The sequence below is a fragment of the Lonchura striata genome, chromosome 1A (genome assembly GCF_050655825.1).
Source record: "Lonchura striata isolate lonStrDom1 chromosome 1A, ASM5065582v1, whole genome shotgun sequence".
Taxonomy (NCBI): domain Eukaryota; kingdom Metazoa; phylum Chordata; class Aves; order Passeriformes; family Estrildidae; genus Lonchura; species Lonchura striata.
Window position 1 is genome coordinate 51,790,625 of NC_140741.1, and position 15,869 is coordinate 51,806,493.

General features: G+C 37.2%; 1 protein-coding gene across 2 annotated transcripts in view; it reads right to left on the minus strand.

The window, feature by feature from the left end:
• Positions 1–15,869, minus strand: part of PAWR (pro-apoptotic WT1 regulator) — a 68,694-nt gene that overhangs the window by 34,801 nt on the left and 18,024 nt on the right. For both annotated transcript variants that reach the window (XM_085568766.1, XM_021528064.3), the window contains exon 2: positions 332–460. In XM_085568766.1, coding sequence (XP_085424892.1) covers positions 332–460 — 129 coding nt within the window. The remainder of the gene's footprint in view (positions 1–331; positions 461–15,869) is intronic.

Consider the following 15,869-nt stretch of genomic DNA (forward strand, 5'->3'; position numbering starts at 1 on the left):
ATAAATTGAATATTCTAAACCTATCAGTATTTTTCACTTGAATCTCCCAGTTTCTCGTCCCCTCACTAAACAGTAAGTTCCATGATGAACATCAAAACAATTACCTTTATTATAACAATTACCTCTACAGAAACAGAAGATTCTGTTGTCAGAACCTTTGTCTCAGTAGTGTTAGGATTGTGGAATGGAACCTCATACTCTGTTTTCAGCAATGTGCCAACTCCTGAACTTTACAGTTTTATTCACGTAGGGAATAATCTACCGTTAAGATATACAAAGAAGAAATTAGTACATCTGAGTAAAATGCCAAAATGAAGTGTTAAGATCTCACCTGGAGTAAATATGAGCAAGTGGTATCTGCACTGGAACTCTCATTTTGTATCGTATTCTGCTGAGTAATCGCATCCTCTTTCTTTCGTTCCTTCTGCCCTGCTTCATCATCTTCATACTCATCAAGGCTCTAAAACAAAAAAAATTTGGTTATCAATTATAGTCTCTGTATGTTGCTTCACATGCTTCCCATATTTCACAAAATTCATCAGTGAATATCTTGAATATTAACTTTATATTTCAGCAAAGTTTAATCAGATGTTTAAATGCTCTTCTTTCCAATTAACACTTTTTCTTCATCACAAAAGTAAGAAGTAACCAAAACAAGATCCAGTTTGACAAGGGTTTAGACAACACTGTGCAAGTTCAGTGCTACTACTGCTGTGAGCAGGAGCTTGGATTATACCTGAAGGTCCTTCCACTGGAATGATTCTATAACCCTGTTTGCCATATGCAATTGTATTACTTTTACACATAAGAGGTTTTCAAGAAATCTAGAAAAGAAAAAAAAAGTTAATTGTACTCTTCACACAATAGCTGGTCTTTTTTGACATAGTGGCACCTGCTGAGGTTGAAGTGTCAGTCTCATTTTAATTTAGGCCCTCTTGGTTTTAATTTTTAATTTTTCTTTGAAAATTTTCCATTGAAAATCCATAATTTTTAAATTACTTGGACAGTCATTAATTACTCACAGTTTACACTTATATATAACATTTTGACTCTTCAAAATAAATGTTTCATACTAGATTTGCTGAAATACTTGCTTTGAGAGTATTACATTTCTAAAGCACTGACTGCTGTCAGGCCAGAGACACTATAAGTAGGCAAGTAAATATAAAATAAATAATCAGTATTACTGCCTCTGTTAAAAGCTCAAAGGCATGTTCAGGCCAGAAATGCAAGGTCTCAACTAGCTTTGGGCTAAGTCAGCTACGTGAGAAGACCAACTTAGAGCAAATAAAGTTAAAAAAAAAATATCCAACCATGACAGCTCAAGCTGTTTGCCAGCACTCTACATTAGAACAAGAGATGTGTGAAACCTTGTTACAGAAACACAGGGAAATAACCAGTTTAAGACATCAGAAAAAGCTCCTAGATTAATGTACAGTACCTTGAGAAACAGAAAACAGAACTATCAGAGGACAAAGATGAATGTCAAATTATTTAAGCTGAAATTTCTAGTGCAGAAAAAACAAAGTCAGTATTCTGAGGCTCAGACACTGACAATCTCTGTCATCAGTCTGCACAAAGGACACAAAACTAGTCAAAAGTATATCATCAGACTGCTGAATACAGTATCTTTAAAAATGAAACCAGTGTTATCTGCCAGCTGAAAATAGTATATCAAAATAGTATATCAAAATAGTATATCAAAAACTAAGTCCAGCTCCTCCAAAGCAAGCACTATGGTGATACACATGCTAGAAAACTGGCAAACCAGAAAGGGATATGTTTCCGCAAGTGAACCTGAATAAAAGCCATTTAAACTCTCCACAGTAGTGCTCATGACAGCAACACTAATGCAATTTCACTGGTCTACTTCTAACCAACTTTTCAATGTAACTCGTGCAGACCAGCTCCTATCACTAAGAAAGACATACTTAGAAGGTTACTATGGCTAAATCATTAAACATTCAAAAACACTTTCAGTGAGTCTTTTCTAATATTTACAAATATTTAATGTAATTCTTTATGGTCCACTTATAACAAAGCATTTAAAAAACACTGCCATGGTACATTCTAGGAAATAATCTTTAAATCAACATCCTCTACCTTTTATAAACTTAAAAATTTTGGTAACATAAACTTAGGTCCGAATTTATCCCATTGTCATATTAATCCATTATAAAGTGACACAAAAAGAAATAATAAGGCTCTATTACAACAAGAAATGGAGTAATCTTTGCCTCTTACAAAGGCAGGCTTGTTCAGAAAGTATGAGGCACACAAGTTATCATGTAAATTTTAGCCAATGTCATGCAGATGAAGAACGATACTGTGTTAGAAAAACAGAAATATTTTCAGATTGGTCTTCCAGTCTCCAAGTTATCATGACAGAAAATGGAAACAACTTTGCATTTGCAAGGGGAAACCTTCTTTAAGGAGAAAAATTAAGCTCAAATATCAATATAGTAGGAAAAAGGTCTTAGTAGCAACTAAGTAGGTAAGTGTACCTTTCTCCACAACGTCTCTCCTTCCAATACATGCTTCTCATAAGATTTCCAAAGACAATGAATGCTCCATAGAAATTTTTTTTTCTGAATACAATTACATCTGTCATGAAGAATGTTCTTCTCTCTTTTAATATAAGATCACCTGCTACTAACTATTCTTTCAGCAATTTTGAACAGGAACAACATCTAGTATGAAAGCTCTAGCCACATAATTTTAAACTAAATATTTTCAGTTGGAATTTGCCAACAACGTCCATTCCCATCCTTTCCTTTCCTTTCTTCTCAGGAAGGTCCAAGATCAAAGTTTGCAAATCAGCACCATTGAAAGGTATTCAACAACCCCAAATAATCCATACTTCTAAGGTTAAAGGCCTCCTTCCCAAGCATGGAACAGTTGGTTAAACAGTTTATGTAAATGTAATTCAGAGCATATAATTTCTGTTTTAAAGGCTATGGGGACTTGCTCCCCACTCCAGTTCCCTTCAGTGCAGCAGTGTCCCACCAGCTGAAGCCAGCAGAAGTTTGAGTTGTTAGAACCACTGAAGCACCAGGTTTTTTTTACTTGTAAGAGATGAGGTGGAAGAATCATGGGCACAGGTTGACAGTCACCATCCATGGCTGGCATGGCACATTTGGCCAGGGTTGCCAATGCCTTCCTGCCCTAAAGCAGATTCATAATCACTGTCAGGGGCTGTGGTTTCCCAAACACAAAGGTTATGTTCCCCTTCCAAGCATGCAGACATACCAATTCACACAATGTTTACAAAATGCAGGCTGAGCACAAACCAACACACTAACAAGTAAATAATTTAAACCTTTTACTCCTTTTAGTAAGTTATTAAGTTTTGCTTCAATAACCATTTGCCTTAAAAATGAAATCTACTTGTTTTGACTCATGATGAAATAAGCTTTCTTATTGAAAATAACCTGCTTATGCACTTCATCTTCAGTTACTGATTGCTAGCATTATTGGCATTTATGTTCTTAGCTAATCTTTAGAGTAATAGAAAGCAATAAAACCACATTTCAGTTTATGGGTGAGGATTGATACATTATTATTGCAAAAATTAAAAATGTTTAAAGTGTTGTTAGACACTTTAAAAACTGGGTTTTCTCAAACTGCCCTGCAGCTGAAACTGCCTCAGCTCACAAAACATTTCAATTAGCTGGATTACTATGTTGTTCATGTTGCAGGCTCTCTCAAATACTGCACTTCACTGTAAAACCTAGTTTCACATCATTGAATAAGACATAAGTACAGCAATTACTTTCTCTGTCAGCACAGCAGAGAAATGGGCTTGTAACCACTGAGGTGTAATTCTGACCCATTATATAATTCTCTGTCCATTCCCTTTCCTCTGCTTTTTTATTTTGCCACTAGGCACATACCATTTCAGATTCTTATTTTCCATTAAAATCATCTGAGTTTTGTATAGCAGATATTCAATGTGACATTCCCACATCTGATCTTAATATAAGGAATCCACAGAAATTTTTTAGGTTTTCTAGGATTTCAGTAGATGTTTGAAGCTGTAGTATAAACATTTTTTTGTAAACCTCTAGTATGGAAAATACAAGCAGAGTAAGATGCTTTCGGAAGAATCAGACTGAGGAAAGAAACTGCCACAAACCACCTCCAGTTTAAGGAGATACCGTATAAAGAACATTTCTAATGATTCACTGGTTTGCCTCCTATAAATATTTATGCACTGCTAAGAACAAGCAAAAGTTGGAGAAGGGCTCTCTTTTCCTTGGAAAGAAGCAATATTCCTATCCTGTGCAGATCATTTTATGAGTATGCACAAGCTGCTCTCACCACAAGAAATCACGCCGAGTCAAAATGTCCCTGTTCCCTTCCTGCACCAACCTGCTTCTGCCTTAGAGCATGTAAGTGAGGGCTTCCCAGCTCACTTCATGAAAGGTCAGTCAGGTTCATTTCAGCAGTTTTAGTAAGCTCAATTGATTTTGCCTGGACCAGATACAATCCCATTCAAACTATTTAGTTTGCAGAACTCCAGGAAGGGTTGTGCTACATCAGCTTTTTGAAAATGATGAGCACTTGAGATAATACCATATTTAACCAGTACAGCAAGATGTGCAAGCACATATATACTCTCAGTAAAATCTTGTGTTCAGCTTCATACTGGGCAATAAAGAGAAATTCTACATCACAAGCACCATCAGTTATCTCGATGGGCTTTCTTAGCTTAACCCTGGTAGTAATGTAGGAGAGGAAACAAATAGAGGCATCGTCCCGTTTCCCTGAAACAACTACAAACGATTTTAAAAGGCAATTTTAAAAAATCTATTTTACCATAAGAATATTTCTCATGCTGAGAAAATGTTCAAAGTGCACTATCACAACATCACCTCAAGGCATTGTAAAACTACAAAGGTTTCTATTAAATGTAAATATTTTCTAAAAGCTTCAACAGTAGAAATACAAGACAAGATATAAGAATTGCTTTTACCTCTGAGAAAAATCTTATCCAGGCAATTAATTACTGCAACATACATTTTGAAATTCAACATTATCTTTCCCTTGGCTGACCAAGGAAAAACTTGGAAAACTGACTGCAAATAAAAGACAACTATCTTACACGTGATTTCTCTATAATCACTCTTCTTACTGCAACACTGAGAACCAAATGCTTCCTTGCTTTACCATGCACTACTTTATCAACTAAATACCATCTTCCTATCTCTTTGCATAGTAGCTTCTGTCAGCAGTTCCGATCAAAACCAAGCAAAAATCCCAAACCTCTATGATTTTAAGATTATGTAACCTTTCCCCTCTGAAACACTAATTTTAATCATACTTGTAACACACTTTTATTACACTGTCCAGACAGAACACAAAATATTTAAGTAAAGCATGCTTAGAGCAATAAAGTCTTTTTATCAGAATGACAGTATAATTGGAAAAATTGCATCTTTCTGCAAGCCTTTCATCTCATTTCAGTTGCTGAAGTGCTTCTCTTTACAAGTTGAAAACCATTCCTATAGAGGTGAAGACAGATAATGTTAGGAACTGTCTAAAACCTACAAGCAGTTTTATCAATTACCCAGCTAAATATTTTATTTCTTTAAGACTTCAATTCTCACATTAAGAGAGTCCAGAAAAGGATACTGAACTCCAGCACCTTATCTGCATGACTTTTGTGCACTTCTAAAAGTCTACATCTGTAACTGGAGCAGTCCAACATCAACCATTAGTATAATCACAAGCATGGATTTTTAACATAGAAGAGTAGTAAAGGCAGGAATCTTTGGTATCTGAGATCAAAAGAGACCCTACACAAGAATGGGTCACTGCCCAGCAGGTGGGCCAGAGCACAGCTGACTGCAGGCATAGGATTCGCTCATCCTTGACCATGCTGCCAACAAAGAAATGCTAAAAGACAAGCATCACATAGAGATCAGTGAAATGCACATCGTGCTGTATAAAATTCACAGCATTCCTGATTATGTCACATTTACATTTTTTTTTAACTCTATCCTTTTCTCAACTATAAGAAGAATTTATAAGTACCTACTTTGTACATTCAATTATATTCCAGAGCAAATACAATTTAAAGTCTCAAAATCCTCTTAGAAATGTTTCGGGTAAGAAACCCAGCATATTTGTCTGTATTAAGAGGAAAATAACACGGTATTTTGAATTCCTTTAAAGCTTTATGTAAAACATCAACTGCATCAACACCAGAATGTCAATTATCCCTCATTATAATAACAAAAAGCAGCAATGTTTGCAGTTTGTTATTCATCAAAACACACTGCTTGGTCACCAGTGTTTTCAAACATACCACAAGAATGAGTTCAAAAGTCAAATGTTTAACTTAAACTAATCACCGAAAAATCCTTTATCACAAGGCTTGTCAAGAATGATTGGTGGTTATGCTTAATTTAACTACTTAGAACATGATAAGAAAGTCACAGAGTAAAATTCCAGGGATACAAGAAAACTTGTCTTGCAAAAGACAAGCTATCTAACATTATTAAAATCTTTCTAGAAAAGAGAGGGACTTAATAAAAATTATGGATTTGCAAATATCAGAATTAAGCACTAAACTGTCTAATGCTGAACTCATAGTTAGCATTTTAGAGCCCTTCTGACCGATCAACACCTAAGAACGTAATTATCAAGCAGCAACAATGACTGAGGATCTTTATGCAATGACATTCAACTGCTTACACCTGTTCCATGGGGAAATTATTATACAAACAGAATTATGACTCATCCAGAAGTCGTCCCAATCCCATGCTCTTAAAAAGAAAATGTGAATCAACATCAATAAAGAATATCAGAAAAAAGTAGCCAAAGCCTCCTAATGCTGTTGGTATGATCTAACTTTCAGAAGTATAGGGTCCTTATGTAGCACATCTGTGTGCCAAGAGTGAAAATAAACATCCTGCTCCCCATTCAAATTTTGCACACTGCTCATTACTTCTATTTTGATAGTCTTTTCCCTCCTCTGCTGATGGTGGATATCTGGTTTAGATTTAATAAAAACTACATCATCTATACAGAAATCACTAGTAGTGTTGAACATATGAATCTAAAAGCTATAGAAATGGTCCTAAAAATCACACACAAAGAGAAGTGGAGTCAGTCACCAAACTACTCGCATTAACTTCCTAATTAACATGCTGAAATGATGCATCCTTTCTGAAACAAATCTGGCCAACCAGCGGTTGAGCAGAAGAAATTCAGTAAAACAAAGTTTGCCTGGTTCAGCCAGGGGTTAAAAAAGAGAGATCTATTAAAATATTTGCACTGTTTACAAAGAAATATGTATCAGTTTGCATCATGCCACATATCTTAGGAAACAACAATCACAGACTGCAAGAGCAGAAAAGAGAACTCTTCCTGGATGCATAGAAAACAAGTGATCATTCACGCTTGATGTTCACCTACACTACTTTTTCTATTAAACTTGATCCTGTATAAGGTAAGATTTTAGGAGATGCTGGTATTAGAGAGCATGTAAACAATGACTGAACAAAAGCCACTCAAGCAACAGATAACAAGAGTAAAAATGTCTGTAACCACCACCACTTTGACTTTCACTGCCATGTATTTCTGACAAAACTTAGCAAAAAGAAGCAATGCTCCAAACAAGAGAAAGATTTACTGTAATGTAGCAAAAGACCATATAGATTGAGCACCCTTCTCTTTAAAGCCACAGAAACGGGGAAAGAAAAAAAAACCTTGGAGAAGATTAGCATGCTACTTTCAAAACATAATTATTCCTTTTAATGGGACCATATAACACAGAAGAATGTTCTCTCCCCCAGTACATCTATGGTGCTTCTGAAGAGAAATAAAGATGAGAACAGTACTTGAAGAATGTTCTAAAAGGAGACCAAACAGGTTAATCAGTGGAACTGTGTTTCTAACTAACCTATCCCCTAAAGCATGCAGTTTGTAGCCATTTATACTGTCTGAATATCAAGTTGCATTTTTGTTTTAATGTTGTGCCTTCATAGGATTCTGCTCTCTTGCCTCATGGGCTAGTTGTCATTTTTCTTATTCTACTCACTGAATATCATTCAATGTTTACATACAGTGGGTGTGGGATTGGTCAAACTAAACAAAGGCAAAAAGGCTGATGAAAACCAACTGAGCACAGGCAAGCCAGGACAACAGACTCAGAACCAATCGCAAAGGGAAAAAGAAAACTTGGGCACAATACTTGAGAGCTGCACTACACTTTTCATTTAGGAATGAGATCTTTTCAAACTACAGAAAAACTGATATAAATATCTATCAGATTTTCTGCTCTTCCAGGTGCCTGAGTCCTAATACAAGTAAGTGTACTAACCAGAGATGGACTCTACATTCAGCTATGGGGCAGAAAGGGAAAAGTAGTACTGAAAAAGCAGTTCAAATAGGATAGGCACTTATCTGGATGATGAAAAAAAAAAAGGTAGAATTCAATTTCCAAGGCAATAAACAAGCCCTCAGCACTGTTGTCAGGAATAGATAGCACTGATCAAAACTGTGCAGGCAGAAAAAGTACATCTGTGGTACTGAAGCCTCCATAGGACAGATATAACCAAGTACGATAAAAAAAGTTTGAAGTTGTTGCTCAAGTCAATATTTTAACTACCTCCTGGAAGAACACCTTATACCTACAAATTAATCCTAGTGACAATTCTGTGAAGCTGTTTCCCAACCTAGACTTCCAAAATCACTCTTTAGCTGTGTACTTGTAGGGAAGTCCTCTTTCTTGGGAGCATTGTCTACACTTTTTTAATAAATATATCAATGTCCAAAGACTTTGATGGAAATCCAGTTCAGGTTCTCATAGTAAAATCTCACATGCTAACAGCCTAAGAGTCTTCTGTTACCTTGCTTCTTATGCAAACTGCACTCAGAAATCCCAGCTCTTTTGTACCTGTATCTTTCTGAAGTCACTACTGCTGGTGTGTGTGTGCATGTTGTGCTCCAGACAGTCATTAATACTTAGCAATAGATTCTTTAAGACATGAAAGTTGCACAAGTGTGAGGGGGGCTAACTGAAGTTTGCTACAAGTGAAATATGCAGATTAGTTGCCCCAGTAATTCAAGGACTAGCCAAAACAGGCAGTTACCCTTCCACCTAAGCAGTCAGCACTGTACACAGCCCTGAGCCAGCTCAGCAGGTGTTTGACTCTTCCCATTCAAAAACTCTGTGAGGAACTAAGGGAACTATGGCATTGACTTGGGAGTGAGAAGGAGAAAGCGTGGGAGACAGAAAGAGCTGTGGGAAAGGCTCACAGAAAGAACATGTAGCTGATGCCTGGTGAGAGGGAGCTACTCAAGTAAACAGATATTACAGCAGCAAAAATAAGCAAGCAAGCAAAGGACACATCTGTTTCAACTGGTCTGAGAAGCAAAACTACATAAGGTACTTGTTTTTTGTGGTCTTTCTGTCACTGTCAGAGTGGGCTGCCTAATTTTCCCTGCAACATGCATCCAAAATTTTTGTAGTTTGATTACCAGGTCTACGACAGAGCTGGGCACTCTCCACTTCCAGTAGGTAAAAAAAACTAGGACCTCAGGGTGGGAACATGCAAACAGACAAGAATTTGCCACTAAAGAGTATTTCATGTGCACACTAAACAGTACCAGAAGTAACTTAGTGCAAAAGTAGCATTTTAATATGATGACCTCAGAACAGAGAACAACATGCATAGACACAAAACCAAATCCATTCAGGTGTGAGGATATCATAGTATAGGATCATAATGGGAGGAATGAGTCACATCACACAGTTGGTTCAAAACAACTTCACTCACTGGAACCTTACACTACTATAACTCATTCCATAAGAGAGCAATGCTATTTCTACAGGAAATCGAACCAGAACAAAGCCTGAATAAATAAGGCATGGAAAATGATGGATAAATAAAAGCTTACATTCGCAAGCACAGCATTTCTACAAAAAAGGCAATTTTCCATTACTATTATTTTAATTGTTGAGTGACTGATAAAGTTATAGAGTTTTTTTAGCTATAGAGTTACTTGCATACAATATAGTGCAAGCCTTGGCCAGATCTTCAGCAATCAGTTATTTGTATGTCACCCCATCTAGACATAGACAACAGTTCAATCAAGGAGCCGGAGACCAGACGGCTCAAGCAAATCATTAAGAATGCAGCTTATAAAGCATTTATTATCTTGATTTGTAATATCAACTGCACCATACATTTCTCAGTTTCAAAATGGGAATATTGGGTAAAGTCCTCTTTTCTGAAATTCTCAGAAATCTGCCCATTTCTGGTGACTGGGAAACTTTGCTACAAGATGACATGGATTTGCTCTGTGTTCCAGACCCAAGGCACTGGCAAGGATCTCCTTTGCTGAGGCACAGAACAGAACGGCTACACCTCTTCCCCCTCTTCTACTGAATGTAATGAAAGCGTGAGATTAAGGTTAAGACTGATGCAAAAATTAACATGCATCATGTTTGCCATGGGAACTGTTCACATGTGTTGTTTTCTGTAGACCAAACTGTGGTAAACACAAGGTAATTCAAGTTTTACCATTCCTCAGTGAAAGAAAGGTAAACAATTACATGCCTACAGCATGTAGGTACCACAGGGTAGAAGCATTCATTCCGTTACCATGGAGCAGCCCTGAGCTATTGCTGTGCCCAGCCCAACAACCTGTCACTCTGACCAAAGAGGACAAGGAGAGGAATTCACATGAGTTGATAACACTGGAAATGGGATTCCATTCAATTTGTCTCATATCACAACTAAATGATAGTTAAAATCAGACTTTTTTCCCTTGATTTAAAGAACCTTAATGACAAAAAACCCCTTTCAAATATAAACTGATATTCCAGTAGGGATCTTCACAATGTTAACAGGAGGACACACACATGCAAAAACAACAAAATAAATCCCCCGCCCAGCTACTGCTAAACTTTTAGTCCAATCCAAACCAGGGGAAAACAAGTAAAGAAGTATCTGAGGAGGAGTCAGGAATGAAGATTCTGCTGTTCACGTTATTAAAACATTTCTCAGACTACAAGCTAAAGCCTGTAATAACGTCGCTTGGAAAACAGAAGGCTGAGTGAGCATCTGAGGGTGAAAAGGAATGTTTTTACAGGCGCAGTTAGTAAATACCACTGGCTCCTGCAGACATTCTTCCTTAAATGGAAATTCACATTGCTTTACCTTAGAAAGAATCTCTTGATACAATAGATGTGATAGGGTAGCTATTAACCTTTTAACACCTGCACTAAACAAAACAAAAATTAGCAGAAGGCTTTATATATACAGTTTTCTCTTCAGTAAGTATTTAAAACTCTTTCCCTTCCCTGTCACATGATTCTTAGCTGTAGATCTGAAAGAGCAAGGAATCCTAAAGTCTCACAAACAATATTAAAATAATGTGGAAACACAAAGTTTCTTTGCATATCTATGACTAACTGTGTGAGGGCACTAGACAATTTAAAGAAAGGAAACTACTCCAGATACAATCAGAATTGAACCTTCACCCTAAAGTTGAGCCAAACTTTATTTCAACACTGAAATAACTCTGCATTGCTTTGATTTTACTTCTACTGCCTGTTTTTTTATTTTCATGTCCCCCTGCAACAGCTTTGTCCAGCCAAGAAAACAAGACTTCTCCCTCCCCCGAGATTCCTAAGAAATTTAACAACATAATGGGCAAGGGCTGAGGTTCCACAACAGCTAGAATCACCAAGTGTCCATTTAGCTATACTCCAACTCTCTCTTTCCTGCTCCTGCACAAGGGCATTTACCCGTCCTCTGCATCCCCTCTGCTGACACTGGCAAATCATGTCAGGGTGACTTCCTAGTAGGAAGGCACCTCTATGAAAAGGGAATAGCATTTTGTACACCTTGCTCTACCTAACTACAGGATCAAATGGGTGCCAGAGCCACCACAGGCAAGTCAGGTAAAAGCATCTATCTAAAGCAGTCTAGACATGGAAAAGGATAAAATCTCACAAAATTAAAAACTCGGCAATTCAAACCAGAGAAACAGGGGTTCAACAGAAATTCATCTAAAAGCACACACTAACATTTAACATTATTAACTATTTTGGGATATAAATAGTGTCCCTGATAATACTAAACACCATCTGTTTTTAGAGGGAAACAAACTACTGATTCATATTTCAGAGCTACAACACAAGGCCCAGGTGACTTCTTGAAACTGCATGTGGAAACTGTATGTGGTAGAGAACACTTTTCCCCTTGTAACCTGCACAGCTGCTATTACTTTAAGCTGAAAAAGGAGGACAGCTGCAGAGCTGCAGAATTCATCCATCCAACTACTGCTGGATGTGTTTCACCACCATGCTACATCACGGCACAGTGCAGTGTTAACATCCCTTAGGTAAAAAGCCCAACAGGAGTCAAACACTGGATTAACATGCTCCTTTTCGCATGTTCTTCTTGGCTCCACGCGCAGCAAGGCCACTGCAACTCAAAGAAAACTGCAACACAAATATAAATGAGCAGAATGGAGAGACAAGAACAAGCTGGACTTAACCTGCCTTGTCCAACACAAACAGCATGAAGTCAGAAATACCTACAGTCTGGTCAAATAGCCCAGCCTCATCTTCTGTTCATCCTGATGGCTGCACTGCCCATCCTTCTGTCTTGACACATTTACTGGTACAGGAACTGATCCCACTGTAAATTAATTCAATTAATCCCAAAAATGTTAATCTTCAGAACTGCCACTTGCCCTATTATTACGACAGGTGCACAAACACAACTGACAGCACAAGGACCTGGCCTAACTCCATGTGAAATTTCCAAGGAATTACCCCTCTCTTGGCACAATATACAAAAAAACATTAAAATATCTTTACCTTATATACATAGCATACCTCACATTAGCAACTTCACCTGCTAACATATGCAAGTCATTTTAGAAGAAAAATCCATTAAAAACAAGACCACAAAGAATCATAACACAGGAACTGCACTATGCCCTACGCTGCTAGGATTTTACTATTCTCTTATTTCTGCTTTAAGAAAAATTTTCCAAAATTTTTTAACAGGGAGATCCTTTTTATAAGTGTATCTTTGTACACATACATGCTTCTATGCCTTTTTTTAAAACTGTACTTATGGCATAGCTTGTAAAGATAAAAATAAGGTACTGATAATTTAGCTGCAGTAGCTTATGCCTGGAATATAAGTGGGGTCTAGGATTTTTCTGGCTATTTTTATTTCTATAAAATGTAGTACCTTATTAAATGGAATTAGGATAATGAAAGGCTCTGAGTCTCTTCTGTAGCTCCTTTGCTATTTATGGTTTGTGTTTGAAGATTGTTTCTAAATTGTGGAGAGGGAAGCAAGAGACAGGTACATCTATGCATTCTCATACCAAGCACCCACAAAGGCTTTCAGAGTCATTCACCATTGATACAAAATGCTGTGAGAAAGGTTTTCTCCCAAAATCTCAGCTCACATTGTAAACAACCAACTGGGTTAGTGAAAAAAAAAAAAACATGCCTTGCAAATAGGATGAAGACTAATTCACTTGAGCATTTCACTCAGCCTAGTAAGACTTTTGTTGCAAGAACAAGAAGTACATTACAGAAAAAAAAAAACAACAACATACAAAAAGCCACGTCCAAAAAAGGGGCATAGAGCAGTTTGCCTAGAAAAGTCATCTTTATCACTGGAGATTTTAAAGTACACATCCATGGAAGATAAATATCAGGCATAACACAGGTGTAAGAATGCTGTTAGGACAAGATGACAAACTAGACAGTTCTTCAGGACTCCCTGCAGCCTTATTTTCTAGGGGTTTTTAACAGCAAACTCTTTGGAGGAAGAGTTGCAGTGGCAACAGAAATAACAAGTAAGGATAACAAATCGCACCAAGAACACATTTATCCTCACCAACCTTCATGCATACATCCCACAGAAACCACCTGCAGTTGCACAGCAAACTGGGAGAAACAAGCATAAGCAGAAGAGCAATTCTGCTCTCACACATACAGGATTGCAGCACACTGGCTCTTCATCAGAAGACAAAGGTACACATCAGGAATTCTCCCAAGCAAAATACAGTTCAAATCTGAGAAGGTAATGGTAAAAAAAATAAAAAAAAAAGAAAAAAAAAAGAAAAGAAAAGAAAAAAAAGTTGTTCCACACGTGCTTTTGCTTTGCTTTCAAACACATTCCCACTTATCCCTGCCAAGATAGGATGTTGGGATGTTTCTGGAACATTTCCCCTGAATGAGGACAACTGCTCTTATGTCACTTAGATTACAGGCTCTTTTTTTTTAAGCAAAGAGTATCAGTTCCTAAACTACACTTTTCCCTTCTTATCCAACTGACTGTACCAGAGTATTAACTTCCATTACTATTAATATATCATACCTACTGAAGAAACTAGCTCACATCTACATTCCCTGTTAACTTGATCAAAATTACTACCTTTCTTACAACCTCTGTCTTCCTGCTAACACAAGCTATTTACAAGAGAACTACAACAGACATCTGTGACGGTCTCAACTAAAATACTAGGAAAAAGAGATCTGCTAAATTACACTGCCTGTTCATTAGTCAAGAAAATTAAGTAAAATAGATCTCCCACTAATTTACTTGGAACTGACTGCTATCTAGCTGATCTAGTTTTATGAACCTAGAATTGCTTTTGTAATTATAATCATAATTTTATACTCAAATTCTCTAAAAACTTCTCCATTATTCCAAGGTTTCTTAGAATTCAGTATTACCAGCCCAGAGACTACTCTGGACAATTCCTCTGAGAGCAAGTTATCTGGACATGATAATTTTCAAATGTTTATTCTTACTGGAGATGAACCAACTCCCTTGAAAAGCCTTAATGTGAATACTTACACTGGTTTCCATTGGGCAGAAAACAGAAATATTTCTTCAATATGTACTCCTAATGGTAAGCGCTAATCAATGTAGCATAGTACTACCAATCTAACAGAAGGACACATCATGACTTGCATTCTGACTGAATAATTGTTTGAGGGAAAGAATTGCACATTTAAGTCAGACGGGTCCTCCAAATGAAATGTGGCACTTGGCCATGGCCATGCTACCAGACCTTGGAACTGAAAACATTCATTTAAAGTATCCAAACCTACTGTTTGAAACAACCCCCTTATTTCCCACTGTAATGGGCTTAACAGCACTATCAGTAACTCTGCCTTAAGTGATATAGGCACATAAGAGGTACAGAACCCAGTACTAACACCATCACAGCTGATGACTGACCACAACCCCAAGTCTAAAGCACTTGGTCCCTTGAGGCTCTTTCCTGGCAAATAAATGCAGGTTCTACTTAGAGCAGGACAGGTCCAACCCAATCTGCAGTGGCCACAGTTCTCAGTAGGAGATACTGCTGTACACTTCCAGAGGAAAATTGAACACTGCTGGTTGAGAAGTTTATCTGTGTGCAGAGCCAAGTGTTAGAAACACTGAGGATTTATCTGACTCTGCTGGCTTTGATATATAACTTACCTTTAAACTCTTTTAAGAGACAATAACTGTAATTTTTTGTTTTTTTTTTTTAATCAATCTAATGGTTTGTTTTATTTATTACACACCAACAGTGTTTTACTTCGTGCTTTTCTTCATATGTTCATCCTCCAGTGAGCAACACTCCTGGCAAAGCTGCCAATGCTGAACTTTTAATTATTCAAGAGCACAGACTAAACATTTACCTCTATTTGTCACCAAGCACATGCACTGCTACAGTCTATTCCTAAAGACAAAAATTTTAGTAGAAGTATTTGTAAAGAATGCCTATTTTGAAACACAGCATTCAATTGCTTGGTGAAACCCTTTGGCAAGGATATTGTGCATTCCTAGGAGGATTTAAATTAGTTTGCTGCAGAACAAAAC